This window comes from Microtus oregoni, unplaced genomic scaffold (genome assembly GCF_018167655.1).
Source record: "Microtus oregoni isolate MIOR12 unplaced genomic scaffold, Mior012 000012F_ref0000307, whole genome shotgun sequence".
Classification (NCBI taxonomy): Eukaryota; Metazoa; Chordata; class Mammalia; order Rodentia; family Cricetidae; genus Microtus; species Microtus oregoni.
Genome location: NW_024543071.1, coordinates 45,858,061 through 45,883,192, shown reverse-complemented (window position 1 = coordinate 45,883,192; position 25,132 = coordinate 45,858,061). Strand labels below are relative to the sequence as shown.

The 25,132-nt window shown below is 40.9% G+C and overlaps 2 protein-coding genes across 3 annotated transcripts; both read right to left on the bottom strand.

Annotated features, from left to right (window-relative positions):
* Window positions 1–632: 632 nt before the first annotated feature.
* On the bottom strand, window positions 633–14,390 carry LOC121454415 (serine protease FAM111A-like). 2 transcript variants are annotated; one of them, XM_041661740.1, is made up of 5 exons: window positions 14,353–14,390; window positions 13,439–13,532; window positions 11,704–11,794; window positions 9,374–10,298; window positions 633–777 (listed from the first exon to the last, which is right to left on the bottom strand). In XM_041661740.1, the coding sequence occupies exons 3-5, from the start codon at window positions 11,743–11,745 to the stop codon at window positions 704–706; spliced, it is 1,041 nt and encodes a 346-aa protein (XP_041517674.1). In that variant the 5' UTR covers window positions 11,746–11,794; window positions 13,439–13,532; window positions 14,353–14,390; the 3' UTR covers window positions 633–703. The 2 variants fall into 2 exon arrangements, with proteins under 2 accessions (XP_041517674.1, XP_041517673.1); XM_041661739.1 differs by lacking the exon at window positions 633–777 and having other exon boundaries at window positions 8,125–10,298.
* Window positions 14,391–17,125: 2,735 nt separating this feature from the next.
* Window positions 17,126–24,683, bottom strand: LOC121454413 (serine protease FAM111A-like). The gene is made up of 4 exons (XM_041661734.1): window positions 24,595–24,683; window positions 23,703–23,808; window positions 22,250–22,357; window positions 17,126–19,557 (listed from the first exon to the last, which is right to left on the bottom strand). Exons 3-4 carry the CDS (start codon window positions 22,325–22,327, stop codon window positions 17,809–17,811), a joined length of 1,827 nt encoding a protein of 608 aa, XP_041517668.1. The 5' UTR covers window positions 22,328–22,357; window positions 23,703–23,808; window positions 24,595–24,683; the 3' UTR covers window positions 17,126–17,808.
* Window positions 24,684–25,132: the final 449 nt, after the last annotated feature.

Below are 25,132 nucleotides of genomic sequence, written 5' to 3'. Positions count from 1 at the left end.
CTGAGTTGCACATATAAGAGGACTAAATCCAATGTGAAGTGTCTATGACAGTGCACATCCTATCACCATTGTATTATATTCTTTTTAAGTCATAATTAAGATTTTTAAGTCATGCTATGTACACAGATTGATTATTTTTCAAAACCTGAATTCAAAATTTCTGTTATTATTTAACACTTAGAGAAGAACTTATGACAAACACCATGGGAAATAGAATGACTATTTTGGAAAGAATGATTACAGAAATGAGAACTGAGCAAAAGGCCACATTGAAAGCCTTTGGGTGTGAGTTTGGGTGGAAGTAAACATGGTTCTAGGCAGGAACTAGAAAGGGGCCCTTGAGACAGAAGGGACAGAGAAGATCTGCAAAAGCTTTGAGGAAATGGTTAAGGAGATTATCGGAAAACATCCATCAAAGAAGAAGGAGGAATTCTGGGAGTAGGATGGAGACCAGGTAAGATGGGTGGAGAGAGGAGTGGATGGTAGGCAGAATAATCCAAAACTTCATGACATGAAAGTGTCATGAAGAACTTTGGTTTTCATGAAATAAATGAATAAATACAGCCTTTAGAGAGCTGAGTATGAACTCCTTGGTAGAATGCTTACCCAGCATGCTTTGAATTTGGTTCCTGGCCCCCTTATGCACCTGATGTAATGGTATTATTCCTATATTCCCAGCACTTGGCAGAGGGAGGCAAGTGGGTCAGAACTTCAAGAACTTGTGAGAGGAGCAGGAGTTCCAGGGTGGGAGAAATGTTTCAGTCCATAAAGTGTTCGCTGCATGAGCATTAACACCAGAATTGGATAATTAGTAAACAGAAAAATCCAGTTGATACCTATGTTGCCTGTAATTCTACTACAGAGGAGGCCAAAGAGGACAATCCTAGGGCTTGCTAGACAGTCAGCCTGGCCAAATCAGTAATCTGCAGGTCCTGGGAGAGAAACTGTCTCAAAAACTACGGCAAAGAATGAATGTATCAGAGGCCTGACGTTCGTTTACGGCCTTTGCACACTCACAACACATCTTTTTTGCTCACACAGACATATAGACGTATATGCTCAATCATATACCTAGGCACAAACCAAAGATATACACGCATACCACACAGACACAGGTACTCTTGCACAAATGCAAAGACAAAGACAATCCAAGGTTAACTTTGGTTATATGTGTGTGTGTGTGTGTGTGATAGATTGTATATATATGATATATGTATATATAAGATAGATAGATAGATAGATAGCCTGCAATACCTGAAATCTAGTCTCAAAATATAGACTCATTAATAAAATGAATCAAGAGAAAGTACAAATGTCTTCAGGTCACTTGGAATTTCTACATAGAACACAAGCATCAGTGGAAACATGGGAGTTTATTGTAGAACTGAAAATTTCATACCTGTGCCCAATTTTAATATGGAACTCTTAGGCAGGCTTTTCTATGATGACATCATCATATTAAAGAGGGCACTTGAAAAGTCACCCATTTCAGAATGAAAAAAAAACGACTGTTGGATCTTTTTTAGAGCATTACTTGTGGGAGAATTCACAAATGGTTTGGCATCAGTGGTTAGTGAAGTTGGAAAATACATTTTAATCTCTATCATTAATATGTTGAAATGACCTTTGATTATGTATATGTGTGTATGTAACACATGAAGGCTCCTTATCTACAAGCAGTAGTATTGCTACAGCCTGACAGGGCCAAGAACTATTTTCCCCACACTCCTATATTTACTGGGCTAACATTTGCCAATGAATAACATGTATGGGCATCTTGGAAGGTTTTGGAAACCTAGTGGTGAGCATTCTTCCTCCGAAGGTCATGGATGTTAGACAGAGCATTGCAATATCTTACTTCTAAGTAATGTAGTTGTGTTATCTCCATAAATGGCCAGTGTCGTGGTAGGAAGTCAGAGCAACTCCTTAGACATCTCCATTTCTGTGAGGCCTTTTCTCCCTCTTCCGCAGGTTTAGGCTGACACTCTCTAGCTAGAGTTTAGAAATATCTTCTATCTTTCTGCTCCTCAAAATGCCCCTACATCCTACACTATCTATAGCAGCTCAATTACATCGCAACTCAAACATCCTCGATTTCTTTAAAAAGAAAACAAAAACAACAAAAACCAGGTATTCAGTGATAAATTCCAGACATCCCAGCTAAGATACCTAAGTCCAAATCAATCACACAAACCACAACCTGGAAGTTAATAATATGAGATTTAGGGAGGGGTTTGGAATAGTATGTCTCTTGTTTAGAATAAGAAATTCAAAATTGTAGGTACTTTGAAAGAATTTTTGGAAGACTTTTGCAAAGCTAAGTATTGTTTTAGAATTTAATCCATCAATCACATCTGTTAATTGGTATTTACTCAATAGTTTTGATATATTTCATCAAAACCACAAAAACACAGAAGTCTTTAGCATTTTTATTAATAATCACAGCACCTGAGAAAACAACAGTGAGATTGTTAAAAGGTGAATACATGTGTCAAACTGTGATAAATATATCCAGCATTAACAAACAGCAAATAGAAATGAGATGGCAAAGCACAAGATACAGAAGAAACTTTAATGGCATCTGACTCAGTTCCAACAGGTTGCATAGGATATGATCCTGTGTAATATGACATTCTGGAATAGATGAAATTGTGAGTACCATAAATCTACGATTCACTTTGGTTCAGAGGGGAGAAATGAGACAAAGACACAAATCACAGGCTTTTAGGGCAGCCAAACTTCTGTATGGCAGCCAAAGGACCAATATATGACTTTATACACTTGCTAAATCCAGTAGAAATTTACAGTTCACAGTGCACCTTAAGGTATGCATACTTAAAAATCATTTATGAAATCAGTACCTCAAAGGAAAGAATGTATGTGTGCTCTGATAAGTTAATTTAGTAATGTTTAATTAATTGTGCTCTAAATATATGAAGAATATATATATTCCCTTGTTGGGAAGAGGGCCTGACTCAAGCTTGCTTAGAGCCCCGATTCAAGCATGTTTAGAAAGAAATGGCATGTATAAGATTAAAAGCAGAAGATATTTGAGCTGTAAATGTGGGCCAGTCGTTAAGAGCACCGCCTGCTCTTCCAAAGGACCTGGGTTCAATTCCCAGGACCTACATGACAGGTCACAACTGTCTGTAACTCCAGTGCTAGAAGATATGATGTCCTGTTTTGGCTTTTATGAACACCAGGTACACATGTGGTATATAGACATATGTTCAGACAAAAATGTTCATACACATAAAAACAAATAAAATTGAGAAGAAAAGCCAAACAAACAAGCAAAGACAGCCTGAACACATTCTCTCATTAATGTTATTTCTCATTTACATACAAATTAACACACATGTTTATCTACTACTGTTTTGTGTCCATGTATAAGCAGCATTCATGTACATGTAGATGTATCTGTGTTTCAGAGATTTCACTGTACTTCCAGAACTCATTTATTGAAATATTTGCCTTATACTACATCTCTGTACACATTAACCAATGGAGATACACTACATCAAGACACAGCTTGTGTCACCAGAGACCAGTGTGACTAAGCCATGAAAATAGCAGGTAAGGAGCTGAGCATTTGGGAAAACTGCAGAAATAAACATTTCTATGGTCTAAGAAGGTGGTATGCTGGCTAGTGTTTTGTCATCTTGACACAAGCTAGAGTCCCAAAGAAAGAGGGAAGCTCAACTGAGAAAACATCCCCACTAGTTTGGCACGTAGGCAAGCTTGTGGTGCCATTTCTTAATTTGCTGTTCATACGGGAAGACCCAGGCCAGTGCAGGAAGTGCCACCCTTGGAAAAGCAGTTCTAGAAGAAAGCTAGCCGAGCAGGCCTTGAGAGTAAGCCCATCAGCAGCATTCATTCCTGGCTTTTGCTTCAGTTCCTACCTCCAGGTTCCTGCTTCAACTTTCCTGAGCAGTGGGTTACAAGGTGTAAGTTAAAATAAACCCTTTCGTCTCCAAGTTGGTTTTGCTCATGGTGTTTTGTCACAGCAATAGAAACCCTAAGTAAGACAGTAAACCCAGGTATCTGTCAGAAATAGAATTAGTTGATCTCTGCCCCAATATTAACTGTGGACCTATGGAAAATTGATGGCTTCTAGGGGACTAGAAGTCAGTTTTCTTTAAGGGTGTGTTTTTTGGTAGGTAGACCACACACCAGTGGGTGGCCCCACATTTTGAAGTATATGGACAGAGCACATGGGAATCCATGGACTAGTAAACGTGAAAGGAGAAGAGACATAGAACTGGGCAGGAAAAAGTTGGGGGTGGATCTGCAACAAGTAGGAATGAATATGGTTAAAACACACTACATGGAATTCTCAAAGAATTGATAAAAATGATCTAAAACAAACCAATGACTCACCATTTTATTGTCAGTTGTTGCCTCTGACATTTTCCCTATGAAGGTGAACACTTTAAGCAATTGATAGTTGCTGTAAGCAATTGATGGTTGGAGAGAGCTTTGCTGGGTAATCAGCTAGGGTAGTCCGTAACCAAGAAGAACATTACTGTTGATGAGTTTACTCTGAGAGTTGAATGTCTGGGTATTAGAGTTATTTCCCATTCTGTTTCTGTGATATAAAAAAAGCTGTAGCATGAGTAATAAAAACCCAAAGACCGATATTGGGGTTCAAGCTGAAGATCTGAAAATCAAAACAGCCAAGCCACTAGAGAAGTCTTACCTCTACCAAGGCTGGATGACTGCAGACTGAGTCCTGAGTCCCTTAGTACTGGGATTAAACACTTGAGCAACCACCATCTGGATCTACTTCTGCATTGATCCTGTATATCTTGAACTCACAGATATCCATCTGCCTCTATCTCCCAAATCCTGGGATTAAAGGTGTGTGACATGACTGCCTGACCTCTAGTGGTTTAGTTTTACCCTCTGATCTTCAGGTAGGCTTTACTTATTAAAGCATAAATAAAATATCTTTATAAAAACAAATTAACAACAACAAAACAAGCAAAACAGTAAGACCAAAAACAATTTAGGGAATAATTTTCAGCTTCATATGGAAAACAACAGCAACCAAAAAAAAAAAAAAAGCAAACAAAACAAACACCTCAGTATAGCTATACACTTGTGAATGATAAAAGAACTTCTGGAGACATCACCATGCCTGACCTCAGCCTGTGCTGGAGAACTATAGTAATAAACATTGCATGGTATTGGCATAAAAATGGACATGGTTATCAATGAATAGAATTGAAGACTTAGACATAACTCCACACACCTCTGAGAACCTGGGTTTTGTTAAATAAGTTGGAAGTACACGCTGGAGAAAGACAGCATTTTTCAACAAATACTGCTAGTCATATTAGATATAAACATGTAGAAGAATGCAAAGAGATCCATCTTTATCACTCTGAAAAAAGCTCAACTTCAAATGGATCAACCATTTCAACATAAAGTCAGAGACCCCAAAGACTAATCGAAAAGGAAGTGGGGACCACCCTTGTGCTCATTGACATAGGAAAGATTTCCTGAACAGGACATTGATAACACAGGCACTAAGAAAAATAATTAATAAATGGAACCTTATTAAAAGTAAAAGCTTCTATATGGCAAAAAACACCATCATTTAGACAAAGTTGTTCTAAGAGAATGCTTATTTGTTCCCAGCTGCTAAGCCCCAAAATAACCACACAGAAGCTGTATTATTTAAATCACTGCTTGTCCCATTAGCTCTAGCTTTCTATTAGCTAACTCTTACATCTTAATTTAACCTATTTCTATTAATCTGTGTATCGCCATGTGGCTGTGGCTTACATTCAAGTTTCCTATGCATGTCTGTTCCCAGTGGCAGCTTTATGGTGTCTCCTTGCCTCCACCTTCTTTCTTCCAGCATTCAGTTTAGTTTACCCTGACTACCTCTATTCTGCCCTGCCAGGCCCAAGACAAATTCTTTATTACCCGATCATATTCACAGCATACAGTGGGGAATTCCACATCACAAAGTGGCAGACTACAGAATGGGAAACGATTTTACCAACTATATCCAATAAAGTGGTAAATACACACACACACACACACACACACACACACACACACACGTACACACACATATTAAAAACTAAAAGGGCATGTTTATGTTTATCAAGAAAGCAGATAACTCATTTAAATGGAGTACAAATCTAAATGGAGAATTCTCAAAAGTAGACATACAATTGGCCAACAGTCATCAAGGAAATGCAAATCAAAATTCTTTGAGATATCATCTTACACCAGTCAGAATGGCTAAGGTCGATAAAATAAGAGAGAGCTCATACTGAAGGCGTGATATAAGGGAAGCATTCATACACTGCTGTTGGGAGTGCAAACTTGTACAGGCCCTAAGGAAAAACAGTGTGGAGGATCTTCAGGAAGCTGGGAATAGGTCTACCTCAGGATATGGCTATACCACTCCTGGGAATATACCTAGAGGATTCTGATTCCTACAACAGAGACACTGATCAACCATGTTCAGCTGGATACAGCCTAGATGTCCATCAGCAGTTAAGTGGAAGAAGAAAATGGAATATTACTAAGTAGTTAAAAAGACCCTCAAATGGGGTAGAGATGACATTATTCTGGGCGATCAGAAATCAGAGTGTCATATCCACATTTTGTTCAATTTTCTGGAGTTGTAGTCTTTCAGAATTAAAAAACTTAATCTATCTATCATAACATTAAAACAAGAATCAAACAGCTATCATGCTTGATGTTGACAAAAAAAGAAAGAAAAGGACCCTCAAATGATAAAATTTGCAGGGAAGTGAACAGAGCTAGAACAAAATCATCCTCAGATAGGTAAATCTGACCCAGACTGACAAATATGGTATGTTATTTGCTTATAGGTTGGTGTTAGCAGTTGTATATTATTACATTATTTCTTTGCGTGTGAATGTATGTGTTTCTGTGTCTCTGTTTCTTTTCCTTTGGCTCTCTTTTTTGTTTCTTGGTTCCAATCCTGTTTTTTTTTTTGTTGTTGTTGTTGATGCTGTTGTTTCATTTATCGTTGTAGATGCCTGCTTGTTTTCTTTTTTTTTCTTTTAAACACTGCCAGGCCCATTATCTGTAGCCCTTTATTGGCTAATTCTCACATCTTGCTTTAACCCATATTAGTAATCTGTGTAGCATCACAAGTTGGTGGCTTACCAGGAAAGATTCAGCATGTCTGACCTGGCAGCTGGCTCCATGGCATCTGACTCACTTCATTTCTTCCCAGCATTCTGTTCTGTCTACTCCACACACCTATGTTCTGTCCTATCAGGCCAAGCAGTTTCTTTATTAATTTACCAATGAAAGCAACAGATAAACAGATGACCCTCCTCCATCATTCTTGCCTAGTTTGGCTTGTACAAAGGAATTAATATCCTAAATTGGCCTGTCTTTTCTAACTGCTTCTTTTGAAATAACTTTAAGTTGCCAGGATTATGAAAGTAGTACAGGAGTTCTTTATGGTTAGTATGTCATCTCCCCATATTAAAATTTCCATGATAAACAGTTTACAGAAGACTTTAACCATTACATAATTTAAAATACCATGATTAATTTTAACCATTTTAGTGGAATTCTTTTTTTAATTTTTATTTTTACTTAAAAATTTTTACCTCCTCCCCTCCTCCCATTCCCCCCCCCACATCTCCCTCACCCTCCCTCCCTGTTCAAAGAGCAGTCAGGGTTCACTGCCCTGTGGGAAGTCCAAGGTCCTCCCTCAATCCAGGTCTAAGAAGGTGAGCATTCAAACAGACGAGGCTCCCAAAGCCAGTACGTGCAGTAGGATCAAAACCCAGTGCCATTGTCCTCGGCTTCTCAGTCAACCCTCCTTGTCTTATACATTCAGGGAGTTCGGTTTGATCACATGTTCTATCAGTCCCAGTCCAGCTTGCTTTGGTGGGCACCCATTAGATCAGCTCCACCAGGGAGCACTGGACTGAGCTCCCAAGGTCCAAATGAGGAGGGAGGACATGAGCAAGGAAGTCAGGACCGCAAGGGGTGTGTCCACCCACTGAGACTGTGGGGCTGATCTAATGGGAGCTCAACAATGCTTGTTATCTTATCGGAGAAAGAAAAATATAGTGTGGATTTGGGTGGGTGGGAAGATGGTGATTATCCGGGGGGGGGGGGTTGAGGGAGGAGAAACTGTGATCAGAATACAACGAAAAATTATTTACAATCAAAAATGCATGGTATATATAGGACATAGACTAAAACATCAATTGTTCATGAAAGAAAAATCGCCATCTAAAAGTCCAAAAAATATATTAATCATTGCCTACACAAAAACAATGCAGAGGCAACTGCTTTAACAATAGGTAAAGAAGGATGCTTAAAAAAAAATTCCACACTAGCTCAGAATTCAGAAATAGATGCTTATCTACTTAGGGGTAGACTCACTAATTAGAATTCTCTGCTTGAAAGGAGAACAGAAACCAAACCCAACAGCCAGAAAAAGGGAGCAGAGGCATCCTCTACATTGGTTTAGATAGCACAGGAGGCAATGCCCCACTGGGCAGGTAACCACTGGCTGTAGGACTTCCTACACCAAATAGGAAATGGAATTCTCAGACTCAGTATTTCTACATCCTGTTGAAAACACAGATTTCATTGTACCATTTTTCATGTTTTTGCTTAATATCATCAAGGATGTGTTTCATTGAAGATCCCAACTCGACGATACTGGAAACCCCACTTTCATACTCACAAATGAAGCCAGCAGTGTGCATGGCTATCAGTGACCCTTTAGAATCGAATACAGGAGATCCCGAAGACCCACAATAAAAAGTGTTATCCCAGGCAACCACACCAGGTTCATGGACTTTTTCCTGGAAACTTCTTTGGGTGTACATATAGATATACTGCATAGGATTCCTGCTACCCACTGCTTCTCTTCCACGAATATCCTCACATTCCCTTCTTTGCTTGCCTTCAGGCATCACAGTACAACCATCAACAACCTTATATTTTCCATCTGGATGACCAATCATAAACAGAAATCCACTAAGTGATTCAGAAGGTGTTCCATTACCGAGTCCTGTAGGGATGTGCTGTCCTCTTTCCTTCAGTTTCAGGACAGCATAGTCAAGAGTGACATCAGACACCTCAAACCAAGGTTCAACAAAATGATAGCTGTCTTCTTTGACAGGGAACACTTGAAAATCAAACGTCACTCTTATACACTGCCCAATTATATCTGCCCACTTACTTGGCTCTATGCCTTCCCCTACTACGTCATCTATTACATGTCGGCAAGTGAAAATGTACAGCCCTTTAAAAAGGAAGCAAGTAGCACTACCCCTGTTTCCATTGTTGTTCCAAACTATGAACCCAACTGAGTCACTGAGCTGGGAAAGAAGTTTGAGGACTTTACCTGGAATGGAGCTTTGGGTCAGCTTCCTGAAGTTTTCTCTATGTGCTTTGAGTAAGGAAGTGTTCTCTCTTTTCTCACTCTCTTCCTTGATGTATGTTCTCAGTTCTTCCCGTTCTCTTTTTAATGTGGGGTACAAATTCACAATGTATTCTTTTAATATAGTGACGTTTCTGTCCTCTAACTCAGATTTCTGAGTTGCCACTGCCTTCCAAGGGCTCTTCTTTCTCTCAACATCAATCTGAAAGAGCTTACCCTCTAAGACATCAACTGGCTGGCTGTTTGCTACGATGGTGTCATTGGTAATAAGTTTCCAATGGTCACTCTCTACAAAAGAGAGAAACCTGCCATCCTTCCGCAGAGTGGTCTTGATGGTCTCACCCTTGAAGCCATAGACACAGAGTTTGGTGCCCTCCTCGTGAAGTTCTCTGCACCTCAAAATCCTTTGCTCCCCATTCCCGACAGCATGAATGTAAAATACAACACACTCAACAGATGACTGGTCAAAGCGGCCACACACTTCATTGTCTTCTTTCTCCTCACTTTCAGTTTGGGAAAATGTAATGACCACATGGCTGCCTTGTGGAAAACAACGGAGGGGCATACCGAGGTTTATGTACCCTTCTATTCCTTCTTTGCCACACACCAGCATTTCTTTGCCTTCCTGTTTTTCTATCTCTCTTTTGACAAGGTCAAGGGTGTTCAGGGCCTCATATATGCTACGTGACCCCTTATCTGCTACCTCACTGACTGCATGGTTTACACCAAAGGTGATGGTAATTGTTGTATTTTGGAAAGAGTTCTGAACTCGTGGAGCTTGTCGATCCCTGTGTGATCTTTGGTCCTGGTTTTTGCTCACCTCCTTTGGTCTTTTTCTACATTCCATTTTCCTTTGAGAAATTATGGGATCATTCTGCTCCTTGGGGACCTAAAGAGAAATGATAGACACTTTAGAAAACTGTGACTACAATGGTATTCCTGTGATATTTTTGTACAATATGTGCCATATTTTCTCAATAAGCAGGCAGAAAGAGCAGAACTCATCTAGATGTCTCAAAATCTACCAGTTCCAATAGAAAGCATTTTATTTATAATTTGTTTATTATTTTAAACAATAGATTAAAATTTTTAGACATGAAAATTGTTTAGAAATCTTTTGTAATTTCTTTGTACATGCATGCACAGAACTGAGAGGAGAGTCTTACTGAATAACCATGGCTACTGTGGACCTAGATCTGTAGCCCAGGTTGGTCTCAAATTCACAATAGAAAGAACTGAGATACACTTTTGACTATTCACCAGACACTCCTAAAAGCACCAAGAGTGTCTGTGAGAGTGCAGGCCTGATGCATGCTGGGCCACTCATGTGGAGGGCAAAGGACAGTAGTGAGGAGCCAGTTCTCGTCACACATTCCAGGCATCTAAAACAGGTGCTTAGGTCTGTACTTCAGGTGCTCTCATTCCTTCAGCCATGGAAGAGACCATAGATACTTTATCCAAGAGTTCTGTTTTGAGTGTTGAGACACTGTATCCCAGACTGCCCTCAACGTATGATCCCCTTCCTTCTCTATTCAGAGTTCTGAGATTACAGGTATGTGGCATCATGCCTGGCCTGATACTTAAGAAAGAGAACAGGGGATTGTGTATGTGGATATTAGCTTGTTCATAACCACAAAGCTGGGGTGGGGGTCAGCGGAAACAGATTTAACCTATTCGTGGATATCTAGGTGTTTGGATCTTCTAGTTTCATAGAACATGGAATAATGAAAGTGAGCTGATGCCCTTGAAGGAGCATATCGAATGTCTGACCCTTTTCACCCTCTTTGCTCAGTTCAGAGAACCCTGTACAGACAAGATACTCAGTCTGGAGAGCACCTCAGGGAGCCTACACATGAAGCAGAGATTCTGGAAGCAAATCCTTCTCACAAGCCTATCAGGGTTATAGTAAGCATGAATGACACAGTCATTTCAGAAACTACAAAGTACTATACAGGTAAACAGTCTTAGGTTTAAGTCACACTCACAAAGACACTTCCACGCCAGGGAACAACACCCATTTGCTTTCCCCCCGTTTAATCTTACACAATGTATTTTATCTTTTTTCTCCCTTATTCCTACAGGCAGTATTATTTTCAATTAAGGGTATTTTGATATGGACTTCTTTTGTTTTATAATTCCTTTCCCCAGTGCCATCCGCCAAGCTAGAAAGAAGCAAATGGACAGGAAACAGAGTGTGTAATACTCCCAATTCACAGCCAGGTAGTTGCTTGGCAGGAAGAACTTTGTGATTGAGGATCAAGGATTGCTAATCTGCTATGGATGTGCAGACATACCTGAGAAAAGTAGCGCAGGATTTCCATGCTTTTTCTTTGCATGAAGGAGGATGTTCTGTGAGGTATGCCTCTAACAGCCAATGGACTAGACCTGAAACAGATAACTCAGATGAATTGCTAATTTCAAAATGGTTTCAAGCCATATCAGTATTGTCATAGGTGATGTATAGAGGGGAATATTTTCTGAGGTCCCACATCACACCTTCCCCCTCTGTTCAGTCTTGCTTCTCACTGGGTCATCACTTCATAGCCAGGAGTTTATCCATCCAGCAGAGTCACCCCAGAAATCAAATCAAGGTACCGCGTGTCAGGAACCAGAGCAGACACAGCATCAGCTATGTCTAACTGCTAACCCCACTGCTGCCATGGACAGCAGGTTCTAGCTAGAATTTGGGGGAGTGGGTATGTCTTTGGCAAGGACGGTAATGTGCTCACTGCTTGAAGCAAAGAGACAAACCAAGAGTAGATATTAATTCCAACAGAGGAGTGCAATCGGGAAACTCAAAAGAGTGTTTTAATTCACACTGATGCTAAAATATGGTCTTCCCTTAGAGTGGATATGTGAGGATGGTTAAAATACAGGGGGACAGGTGGGAAGAAAATGGGTAGGTAGTACCCTGAGAACAAAAGAAATTTAGAAGGACAGATGGAAAAGAAATCTTGAAAGTGATCCAAGATGATACTCAGGACACATAATTTCTACTTTAGAGTTTTCTTGTTTGCTTTAATGGTGGGGATGTTGTTTGTTATTTTGGTTTTTGGAGTATGTGTATAGATGCCTGTTTGTGTGTGCATGTATGTTTGTGTGTGAGAGTGAAGAAGTATGTGTTTACATCTACCTTTCCATGTGCTGTCTCTAAAAAGAAAAGGAATGTTTTAACAAAATAACTCTTTCAAGCACGAGAAATTGGTATTGTCGGCCTTATTTCACCCACAAAAACCATGAAATTCCAAAGGAGTTAAACTTTCTCTAAGAACAGAAACTCGAAAGAATACACTTTGGAGAGCTTTACTGTGAATGTTTTCTAACATAAACAAAAAGAGCAGAAAGAGCAAGAGACAGAGAAAACAAAGAGACGGAGGAAAGAATAGGTCACAATGAATTTTCAAATATCCCACCCATCATTAATAATTTTTTTTTCTTCTTCAGAAAATGTCTCCTGTAGCCAAGGCTGGCCTTGAAAACTGAATTTCTCATTTTGTCTCCTCCGAGTGCTAGCATCTCAGTTATGAGCTGCCATGTCAGGTGTGTGTGATGCTTAGAATCCAACCCAAGGCTTCATGCAAGCTGGACAAGAAGTCTACCATTGGAACGACCTCCAAGCCCCACACTGCCTTTTAATTGTATTAGATTACACTTAGAAGCACTGTGACATTTTAACCCTGTATCACGTTCCGTCTCTAAAAGTTCAGAAATATTTCCTCACAATAACAATGCCAGTTTATTCACATTAAATATTAACACAGTTATGGTACACATATCACCTTTCCAATTTTTTGGTTTTGTTTTGTTTTTCGAGACAGGGTTTCTCTGGCCTCAAATTTTGTAAGACAAGGGTTCCTGTGCTGTCTGGGATGGCCTCGGATAATTTTTTAAAAAACAAACATCCAAATGTTTCAAAATATGATAAAATAAGAATTTATTAAAAGGTACCATTACCTATAAAATAAAATGAAGAATTTTTGAAAAGCAATGAAACACACTGAAAATCTAACCCAATAATGCTTTTCTCACCTCTGCAGACAGCACCTGTACAGAAGGCTGAAGAAACAGAGAAACAGGAGGTTCTAGCTGGAGGTTGATAAAGTCCAACGTGGCCTCCAGAAACCTGTTGATAAAACCAAGCTAAACTTACCGCTATTGAGGCAATAGTTACTTAACAAATGTTTGTTCATGCTGAAGGAGAAGAGCATGGTTGAGGAAAGGCAAATAGATCTGGTATTCTAATCTCTGGTCTAACTCAGGCTGTAATGTGGAGGTAAGGGTATTTATAACAGATCAGAATTGGTTGAGTATACCAAACCCAGGTATTTGGGACCAGGGCTACAAATAAATACCTTTGATATTTTGCTTGAGAAAGCTACTGAAATAAAAGAACATCCCTGCCTTGGTGCATTTATGGTGATGGAAACGCATAACATAGCTAACTCAGAGTCAGGCTAACTGGGGCATAGGAAGCCAGCACACGTGGCTCCACCACCCGAGCATGCTGAATGTCTGAGAGAGGAAGTCAGTCTCTGTCCTTGCTCCCTACAGTTTTATGCTGGAGAGAAGCACAGACAGGAAACCACATTCAGGTCTGTTTGCAGCACACAATCAGACACCGGTTAGTTCATTTAAGGAGGCATTTTCAGAAAAAGAGCAGTGGCTACTACAGACACCAGTTTTTTAAACTAAAGGTATTCTTCCTTGAGCATTGAAAAACAAAAACAGAAACGTTAAATTCTTTCTTTTTTTTCTTTTACTCTCCCAACAACTACAGACACCACCCAAATGGAACCGAGCTCACTCTCCTCCCAACCCTTTCTCATCTAAAAATGCTAGCGGTTTTTCTGCATCAATCCACTGCCTGCAAGTCCTACCAGGCTTCAGGTCGAACCGGAAGTGAGGGGTAAACCCTCCAAGAGCTGATCTCCTTACAAACTCACCTACCACTCGCTCTTCTGTTGCAGCAGAACGTTTTTTGCCAGTCAAGGAAATGGCTCTCTGCCAGAACAAAAGTGCGCCTAAATAACTTACCCAAGAGTCTTGGATTGGTCTTTTACAGAGTTAGCAGCTTGTGACGCAAACACAGCCTCCCCGCAGCCAATCACCAGCCAGTCTGAAAGGATTGCCATCAGTTCTACTTCTCAGGTTTCTTTTGGGGGCGGGGGGTGGGGGTTTAGAATTGTCTCAAACTGGGACAGGACTCTAATAGATCTGACTGGGCAGGGCTTGAAAACGCGGGAAAAGACCTGAGCTGGGCCCCTGAGAACCACCTACTTCGGGGTGGAGGTTGGAAGCTGAGCCCTGACTCACCATTAGGGCTAGGGCAGAGAAGCACAGACTCTGGGTTCTGCATTGCCATTTGCTACCGCTGAGGCAGGGGCTCAACTGAGGCTCACCGAAGGCGTGGGGAGATGAGAGTTAGGAAAACTCGGGTGGTTTCCCAGGAGGCAACAACTCCAACAAGGGCAAGGTACAGACCAAATGCCCTTGTCAGGAATCGACTTTCAAAACGTACATTAGCTTATGTAGCTCTTTCTTGTAGTTGTTCCAAAGAGTATCGTAATTTTTTTGTCTTTCTTTTGTCTGTAAATATGTGCTTTTATTAACATGATTCTTCAGATTGCTTAATCAGGTTATTGAACTCTCTTTTGAATCATAAAAATAGGTATTAAAATTTCATCAAAACCATAAACTATTTGGATAATGAGTCTTTTTTTTTTATTGGAGAGGGAGGGGAGTGCTGGAGGGGGAGGGAAATGGGAGGTGGGGAGGAGGTGGATATTTTTAATAATAAAAAATTCAAAAAAGAGTATAGTAATTTTTAAAATTCAATGCTTCTTTAATATAGATGAAATTGTTTAACAACTGCATTTCCCATATCCATCTACCAAAAACAGGAAGACTAAAAGTGTTCGAGAATGTTTCAGTGTATCTAATATTCCCAAAATGCAAGAAGGCAGTGTCTGAACAAGAAGAACTATGTGACTCAGAACACAGGATGACCGAGTCTACTGTGGTTATCAGTGTCAAAGTATTTATAGACACACCTCAAGAAAATACTGTGTCAAATTCTTACCAGAAATTATCTCTGATTGCTAACTTCCACGGCTGCCATGGGAAGCAGGTCCTAGGTAGGTTTTGCCTTAAGTGAAAGGATTTCTGGCTAAGGAGCTGATGTGCCCAAGCCCACAGCTTGGAACAGAGATGGAATTCAAATGCAAACATCAGTTTCTTGTAAAGGAACTTGCAGTTGAGGAATTCTAAACATATTCTACTCAATTTGATGCAAAAATCTGGACCTCCTTTAAGATGGAGGAGAAGGATGGTAAACGCCAGCGAAAGAAGTAGAAAAGGAGTTGGGTAAGATGAGCAAGACGATTTGTAAAAAGCTATCAGAAAGAGCTCGAGAAAGTTTATCTAAAACAATAGTTAGGAACCTGCGTTACTATCTGAGTTTTGTTTGAAGAAATATTTTCTCTGTATCTTTCAAACAAATGAACAATTTAAACAAAATATTCAAAGCTTTAACAGTGCTGAAAACCACTAGAAAAGCAAAGACCACTGAGAGAGGAGCAACACCTGTGTTCAATACCTCACCCTCTCAACAATGCCTGGGATAGGACATCAGTTACAGAATTGTCATGGAGGTGAAGGCTCTGCATATATGAGCTAGATATTTCACAAGTCTGACAAACCCACAGACCACAGACATGTTTTGAGTGGATTTTTGTTCCACTGTGTGCTGGAGGGTACCAGGTGGTGCTCTATTCTACAGCCAACGAATCCTACCTAGATTTCGCATCTTCCCCAGAACTGAGGGAAGAAAGTCATCTAAAAGAGGGAGTCTTTCAAATGGAAGCTGTTCTGTTTGCTCACCATGCCGCAGGTCTTTATACTCTGCTCTGGGTGTAAGAGGAGCAAACAAAGCAAAATGAAACAACCCTGAAACGGGCTGTAGTATGCACCAGGGAGGGGGCAGGGACACCTTTGATTTCACGTCTCTTATGTAGAGCAGAACTTGTTGTCAACACTTGCTTTGGAAAACAGACAGGAGTGTGACTTGTGCCAGTCAACTCGGTTTAACAACGTTCAATTTGGTATTTCTTAGACCAACACCCCACACGTGGAATCTCCCTGGGTCGTGAGTGCTCCATCTCTTGTCCACTGAAGTTACTCTGATGACCAATAGCAGGACCCTGAATCACATGGAGGATTTCACCCCTGAGAAGATGCAGGACTAAACTGGCTCGGTTTCCTCTCAGAAAGCTCCTGATTGCTCCACAGTAGAGCTTGAGGCCAGGTGCAGATTGCACAGGGCAGTGCTTGAGAAGTCCCAAAGGAGGAGTCAGCACTCTGGAGGAGGACATCTGTAGCAGTTCTTGCAGAGAGCGCTGTACACTTGCTTAAAGGAAATCCTGAACTCTTGGCTGGAGAAAACATGAGACACCAGGTTCTGCAGCTTGTGGAGGGGAGACAAGCAGACCCTGAGAGTATGGAGGAAACCTGTGGGGTTCCTGGCTTCCTATGGGCCAACCTCTGCATGTGCCAGATGTAAGAACATGAACGCCGTGCCTTCAACAACATGCGTGGACAAATGTGTAATTTTTCATCATTTTTAATTTATTTAACATACCAACAACAGTTTCCTCTCCCTCCTCTCCTCCAATTCCTTCCCCCCATCTCCCTTCTTACCCCACCTCCCTTCCCCCCATTCCTCTCCTCCTCATTCTCCATCCAGACAGGGTGAGGCCTCCCTTGGGAATCAGCAAAGCCTGGCATATCAAGTTGAGGCAGGACCTAGCTTCTCCCTGCATCAAGGCTTAACAAGTAGTCAGGATTTGCTGCCCTGAGATTCAGCTATTAGTGTTTCAGACCTTCCTCATAGCTGCCTGAGGAGGGTTAGTGACAGCTGAGCCAGAGCAAAGTGCAGACACTCTGGAACATTCTCCTTCTGCCGAACGTTTCATTCCATCTTGCGTGCCACAGGTGGAAAGGAGAGAGATTCTGATTGCCAACGGTTCTGAAAACTTGTTAGCAATCATGCATCACTGCCAGTGATGAAGAGAAAGTATCCTACCAGTTTAGAATAGAAAATGCCCAAGTTTCTGTAAACGTGTGTATGAGCCATTAAGTGAGACTAAAGATGGCTTCAACGTTTAAAAAGCCAGTGAGAACAACAATTTTGGAAACTGATTTGAGTGCTATCATAGTCATCTTTCACTGGGGACTAATCTCAGAACCTCATGCATGCTAGGCAAGTGCTCAACCAGTGAGCCACATTTCCAGCCATGTTTACACATTAAAATGAACGCATTGCAGGTCAGAAAAACATAGTATTGCCTTGAAAAACCCGATTCTCTTAAAGAGAGAAAACGGGAACAAATACTCTCCCACCTTCAAAACTCTTCACTGCGCATTTCTACATCCTCCTGATCTATTAACTCTTCACTGCCCATTTCTACATCCTCCTGATCTATAAACTCTTCACTGCGCATTACTACCTCCTGCTGCTTTACACAAACATCATCATACCATAGTTTATGTTTTTGCTTAATATCGGCAAGGATGGATTCCATCTTTATGCCAACCTCAATAACATTATAAACTCCGCTTTCATACTCACAAATGAGGCCAACAGTACGCATGGCTACTAGAGAACCTTTACAATCAAATAGTGGACACCCAGGAGAGCCATTATAAAAAATATTATAGGTAAAGTCATTAGGCTTGACATTCATTTCTTGGAAACTTCTTTTTGTACACATAGGGAGTAACTTAGAATAATGGCTATGCCCTGCTGCTTCTGTTCCATGAACAAATTGCTGACTCTTCTCTTTTCCTTTACCTTGAGTGACCACTGCACAACGGTCAAAAACCTTGTTTCCATTTTCATGGCCAATCATGTATATCAACTCACTGGGAAGTACAAGAGCTATTCCATTATTATACAGTCCGGCAGGCACGTGTTGACCATTGTCCTTCAGTTTCAGGACAGCATAGTCAAGAGTGTCATCAGATATGAGAAGCCAAGGTTCGATGTGAAAGCAACTGTTGAAGTTTGAGGTTGGCTCTTCAGAATATTCGTCATCAAATATCACCCTTACACATTGGCTAATTAGGTCTAGACACTTACTTGGCTTTCTTCCTTTTCCCACAATATCATTTAATACATGTCGACAAGTGAAAATGTACAGCCCTCTGAAAACAAAGCAAGTGGCTTTACCCCTGTTTCCATTACAGTCCCAAAGTATGAGCCCAGTGGAATCCATGAAGCGTGAAAGAAGTTTGACCATTTGATCTGGAGTAGAGCTTTTGGCCACTTCACTGAACTTTTTCTCATGGGCTTTGAAAAGCGACTCTTCTTTACTATTCTCACACTCTTCCTTGATATATGCTCTCACTTTCTCCAATTCTGCTGCCCAAGAGCTTTCCTTTCTCTCAACATCAGTCTGAAAGAGCTTACCCTCTAACACATCTACTGGCTGGCTGTTTGCTACGATGGTGTCATTATTAATGAGTTTCCAATGGTCACTCTCTACAAAAGAGCGAAACCTGCCATCCTTTCTCAGAGTGGTCTTGATGGTCTCTCCCTTGAAGCCATAGACACAGAGTTTGGTACCTTCCTTGTGAAGGTCCCTGCACCTAAGAATCCTTTGCTCCCTATTCCCGACTGCATGAATGTAAAATACAACACACTCAGCAGATGACTGGTCAAAGCGGCCACACACTTCATTATTTTCTTTCTCCTCACTTTCAGTTTTGGAAAATGTAATGACCACATGGCTGCCTTGTGGTAAACAACGGAGGGGCATACCGAGGTTTATGTACCCTTCTGTTCCCTCTTTGCCACACACCAGCATTTCTTTACCTGGCTGTTTTTCTATCTCACTTTTGACAAGGTCATGGGAGTTCAGGGCTTCATATAAGCTACCTGTCTCCCTATGGGTGAGATTGTAGAGATTATTCTTGGGGTTTCCCCCCACGGTGATCTTGATTGTTTTAGTTGGGAGAGTGTTCTGATCTTGTCGAGTTCTCTTAGAAGAATAGAATCTTTGCTCTTGGTTGTTAGATGTCTCATTTGGTCTTTTTCGGGATCCCATTTGCATTTGTGAATTCTTGGGATCCTTCTGCTCTTCTTGAGGGATCTAGAAAGAAGTGATAGTTACTTTAATATTGGATTCTAACTCTAATCCTTAGTTTACCTCATTAATATTCAATTCAAAGATTCAATGAATATGTTTAAATCAGAACTTAACTCAAGATCCAAAATACAAGCCCAGCTCCTCTAACTTATCTTTCAGATAATCTCTTCCTATTGCACATGACTTCTTTCCCCCCAAAAATGGACAGTAAGAAACACAATTGTTTCCCAGATGTTTCACTATCAGCTTCCATAAAACCTTTTCAAGTATTTTGTGTTATTTTCAGCAATGCAGCTTTTATCTTTTCCAAATGCAGGAAATGATGGAATATAAATTTGAATTTGTTCATATTTGTTGTTGTTTTTGTAAGACATTTTATTTGTATATTTAATTATATGTCTCTCTATATGTTACTATGTGGGCTTGTGCATGTTAATGCCGTGCCTGCAGAGAGCAGAAGAGGGCATCGTATCCCACGGAGCTAGAGTTCCAACCAGTTCTAGCCTCATGATGTCAGGGTTGGACAATGAGGTCTAGTTCTCCTTAGGAGCAGTCCATTCATTTAAAACAGCAGCCATCTGTCGAGCACTTATTGCAGTTTCTCTGAGACAGATTTCGCTCTGCAGTTGAGCCCACTCTGGAATAAAATATCTAGCCCAGGCTGGCCTCAAACTCACAATTTTCATTCCTCCTTCTCTCTGTGCTCAGAATCCAGGAATGCACTACCATGCCCAGCTTTAATGAATTCCTTGAAGAAATTTAGCAGCGATATGGTATGTGATTTATTTTTAATTTTCTATTTATTTTCTTTGTGCTTGCATCTGTTTGAGGAGTTTGGGGGTGTGTGTGTTTGGGTAGTCCTATGTGTGTGGGCACATGTTTCCACAGTACATGGAGATAAGAGGCAAAAGCTGGGTGTCTTCTTTGATCGGTCTACTCTTTATATATTGAGTCTGAGTAATTTTCTGATTAAACCAATCTAGCTAGTCAACATGCTCCAGGGCTCCCCTACCCTTCCTCTTGTATGCTGGATTTACAGCTGGGCTACCATTCCCATTCAATCTATATGGAACCTGGGGATTCTAACTCTGCCCCCCACACTACTATTGCCAAAGCTTTATATAGTAAGCCATCTGTCCAAGTGCTATTTAATGGTTTATTATGCAGTAGAGAAAGCTAAACAACTTGATCATTACTTAATTACATACTCGTTAAAAATTAATACATGAATTCACCCATCACTACTACTGTGCAAAAAACTCAACGTATTTCCTTTATTACATAAATTCACAAATCCTATGCATGTCCTCTCTTTCTTTTTGTTGGAGAAATTGAGGATCTGAGTTTATCTTCTAAGTGTGTTTCCTAAGTCACATAATAACCAATCTAAACTGTAAATACTCTAATGTCTCTTCCCATTAGGCTACTCATGATATTTGTAAACTTTGTACCCATATCTTCTATTCTTATAGGCCACTGTCTTAAGATTCAAGGAAGAAGAAGGAAGGGAGAACCAAGGTTAATAATCAAATAGCAAAAGTGAACAAAAATAAAAGCCTTTTATCCCCATGGACCTACATCTCATTTATCTTGGCAAGGGTCCACTTGCCAGCAGTATACTCACTGGTATAGAAGGAGCAGTAGTGGGGTATTGTAAAAATTAAGCCTGTCGTCATCTGTCATAACTGTCATTCTACTTTCAACATATAAAAGAATGGTCCTTAAGCATGACCTACATGATCTCAGAAACCAGTTCTCCAGCCTAAATGCTGTAAGAAATACTTGTGCACTACCTCGTGGAGATGCTGTGGCAGACTTCCTTCTACGCAGGTTTCTTGGACAAATGTAGACACTTTGTCAATTTTTTGGGTCTGTGTTGTACACTTGAGACACTCTAACCCAGGCTGGCCTGGAACTTGCAATCCTCTGCCTCTGTTTTCAGAGTGCTGGGATTACAGGTGTGAGGCACTTTGCCCGTTTGGCATTTTTGAAAAAGAAAGAGAGGTACTATGTGTGGTTCCTTACTTGCTCTGTCATAGAGTAGGATAGAGAAAAAATAGACCTAGAAACAAAAGCCTCATGTTTTCAATCATCAACCTTTCTAGAACTTGAACAAGAGGAAACAAGCTGAAGGACTGGCCTTCTCAGCCTTTTATTATCATTCCTTTCTTGAGATACGGAAATTGGAGGTGGAATCTCCTTCACCCACTTAATAAAGGTAGGGTAAGGATAGACATATGGAAAATCATGTTTATAAACTGCAGAGCACTATGTAAATGTAGACTGCTAGGATTCAGAAGATTAGCCACAACTCAGGGTAAGATTTTCATGTTCGTAAGTACTATTAGTTTTGTTATTTCTACAGCTTAATCTAACATGTTGAATATGACCTTGCAAAAATTTTTGTTTCAAGGAATTGAAGAGACAGCTCGTGGTTAAGAGTTCATACTGCTCTTTTAGAGGACCCAGGATTGGTTGCCAGCACTCACATAGCAGCTCACACTGTCTGTAACTCTAGCTCCAGGGAATTAGATGCCATCTTCCAGCTTCTGCAACCACACACAATTTAGTGTATGCAATACTTCCAATACTAATGAGTCCTTGTCTTAGCAGGAAGATTATGTGGCCTAGGATCTAGGGTTCTATAGTCTACTCTGAAGACATCCCACAAATCCACAAATTTTTATACACATACCGGAGACGAATGGTACTTGATTGTCGTGTTTTTTAAATCGAGAAGGACCTTCTGCGACCCTTGCTTGCTATAGCTCATGGTGGCTTGGAAATGAAACAGATGCTTCAACTGAAATGGAAATTTCAAAAACATTCATATTACAGTAGTGTCTTCACAGCGTACTCAGGAAATAAAATGACCAAAGTCCCAAATCATATCTTTCCTGTTCAGGTTTCATGCCCCAGGATGGTGTTAGCAAGCAGATAGTTTATCCACCAAGCATAATGAACTGAGTAGTAAAAACAAATCACCATATATTAATGTTGGTAACAATACTCCACAAAGAAATTTCCAGTTGGGAAAATAAATAGTGTGTTCTACTAACAGAGATGCTAAACTTAACATTTGAATGTATATGAGCGTATATTGTTAGTTGTGTGTATGTTTTCAGGGCTGACCATTTGCTTTCGGATAACAGGCTGGGATGCTCTTTCATGGGAAAGACTTTCTCCCGTTCTCAGTATTCCAAGAATTTGAAATGAGGGCAACCTGAAGTGTGTGTGTGTGTGTGTGTGTGTGTGTGTGTGTGAGAGAGAGAGAGAGAGAGAGAGGATTGAAAGGAAGAAAAAGAAGAGGAAACGATGTATTTATAGTATAATCTAAAAAGGTAATAATTATGTAAGGAAGTCTGGTCTTCACTGAAGACAGAGATGGAAAGTGATAACAGATTCTAGGGACATAGGAAAAGTGGATAGTACCCTGAACATAAATGAAATTTAGCAAGAGTTGTAAATATTCTGAAATGATGCAAGCAAAATGATATTTAGAAAGCGTACTGCTTTCTTTTTCTTTTGTGTTTGTTTGTTAATTCAGAGACAGGGTTTCTCTATGTAGCCTTGGATGTTCTGGAACTCACTCTGTAGACAGGCTGATCTTGAACTTAGAAATCCACCTGCCTCTACCTCCCAAGTGCTGGAATTAAAGGCATGTGCCATTTGCTTTAAATAGGTTTTACCCCCAAGTATTTTCCTTTGCTGTGACCTCCCAAAAAAAAGAACAATTTAAATAAAACATTGGCTATTTTCTTTCCCTTGCCAACCTGGAAGGCCTTTCTTAACACACCTACCCACCCAAGCACTGCTCAACTATTCAGGAAGAATGATGTCCTGGGCTCTCTGGGAGAGATGCTCTCAGAAGGGAGCATCCCACTCTATGGTCAGCTGCCCAGCACACACAGCCAGCCTGAGTATCAGATTCCCAAGACCTCAGGTCTGCTCTCTATAGACTTGTTTGACTCAAGGACAAAACCAAACAAACAAAAATAAAAAGGACAGACACAAGCTACAATGTTTCTGCTTATAGGTAGATTGTATAATTACAAAGGTTCCTTAAATGTTATCTTTACCAGTAGAAACAAAAATATCCACAAACCACAGCAGAAGCAAAATGACTCATATCACCTCTGCTTTCTTACCTCAGGGACTGAGAGTGGCCACAAAGGTTGAAGTGAGGTTTCTATAGCACACACGGGTACTATGGATGTTGACTTCCTAGATCCTTGAGGTTGGGCTCCCAGAATCCTGGTGATAAAACAAACCTCGGATTACTGCTCTTGGGGTAATGAGAGCAATCACTTCACACAGTGGTGGCAGCACTGAGAGAGAAGAACATGGTTAGGCTGAGAACGTGTGTAGCACTGTGGGACTTTGAGGTTTTGTTTAACTCAGGCTTTAATCGGGGGATTGGTTAGGACTGGGCAACAGATATGGCTTGGTGGCTATATCAAACCTAGGATTTAGAGGTCGGGATTAGAAACTTGTGATGCAAATTGTTTTATGATATCGTCTATGAAGAGTGACTGGTAGTAGAATTGATAACAATTACATTATCCACTTTGTAGTCCCCTGGCAGAACAGTCCCCAGCATTAATGACGATTTAAAGAGCAGGAGAATAAGTCAGGTTATTGGAGTAGACTGCTATGCAAAAACCGATGGCTTCACTCTATAAAGTGGGCATGCTTAAGAAGAAGATCGGCTTTTGTCACTTACGTCTTGTATCCTTGTTCTAGAAAGAGGCCCACTCAAGAAGATATATTTGTGAATATTTACTACACACACATTTAGATCCTGAGAGATTTGTTTTAGGTTTCTTAAAGTGAGCCACCAGGTTTACAGAGGCCAGGTTTTACACCACAGTGTGCTCTCCCAATAGCAGCAGACAGTGCACAAGCGGGGCCTAGCTCTCTGCTCCTTCTGGAACCAATGCGCTTCTCTGTCTCCCTGATGCCCATCTGAATGAGGCTTTTCTGCATTATTCCACCGCAAATAAATCCTCCAAGTCAGCCCCCAAAGTAAGAGTAACTCACCTAAGAAAGCTTTCTCTCCAAGAGGCACAGTTACTGGTCTGTGCTTCGGTCTAGGACTGCTAAGATGTCTGCCTCAGCGGATCATGTCGGGCGGGCAAAGCGCGCGAAAATATTGCAGGATGAGAGGGTGTTTAGCCAGCTCTCATTGGCTGCGCTTGATCTGATAGCGGGAAAAGGGTGACGCTACCGCCATAGCGTCAGCACTCCTGGCCCCAGAGCAGCCTACTTCCTGTCAGAAGACTTGGGATTTCAGCCAGGCTGCAGTTGAGGAGAACTGCCCTTTCCTCTCTAAGATTCTTCTTTATTCGTATTTGCACGTCCCCCGCTGTGGGTAGAGGGCCTGATGCTGATCTGACCGCGAGCTAAGGGGAGGAACCAGGGTGCCAGGGTTCCTGCCCCAGCTCAACCTAGGTAGGGAAGGTGCCCCAGGCAGGAACTTGGTCCGCAGGAGTCCTGGGAAACTGCGTCTTACAAGGACACCTGCTGCGAAGAAGATAATCACTGTTGCCAGGGATGTGAGTGAGTTCCAGGAAGGAGA

Coding starts and splice junctions, on each gene's coding strand:
- LOC121454413 (XM_041661734.1), bottom strand. CDS start 22,327: ATGAGCTATAGCAAGCAAGGGTCGCAGAAGGTCCTTCTCGATTTAAAA. Junction 19,558..22,249: donor TCAAGTACCATTCGTCTCCG/GTATGTGTATAA, acceptor ACTTCTTTCTAG/ATCCCTCAAGAAGAGCAGAA.
- LOC121454415 (XM_041661739.1), bottom strand. CDS start 11,745: ATGCAAAGAAAAAGCATGGAAATCCTGCGCTACTTTTCTCAG. Junction 10,299..11,703: donor TCCTGCGCTACTTTTCTCAG/GTATGTCTGCAC, acceptor ATTTCTCTTTAG/GTCCCCAAGGAGCAGAATGA.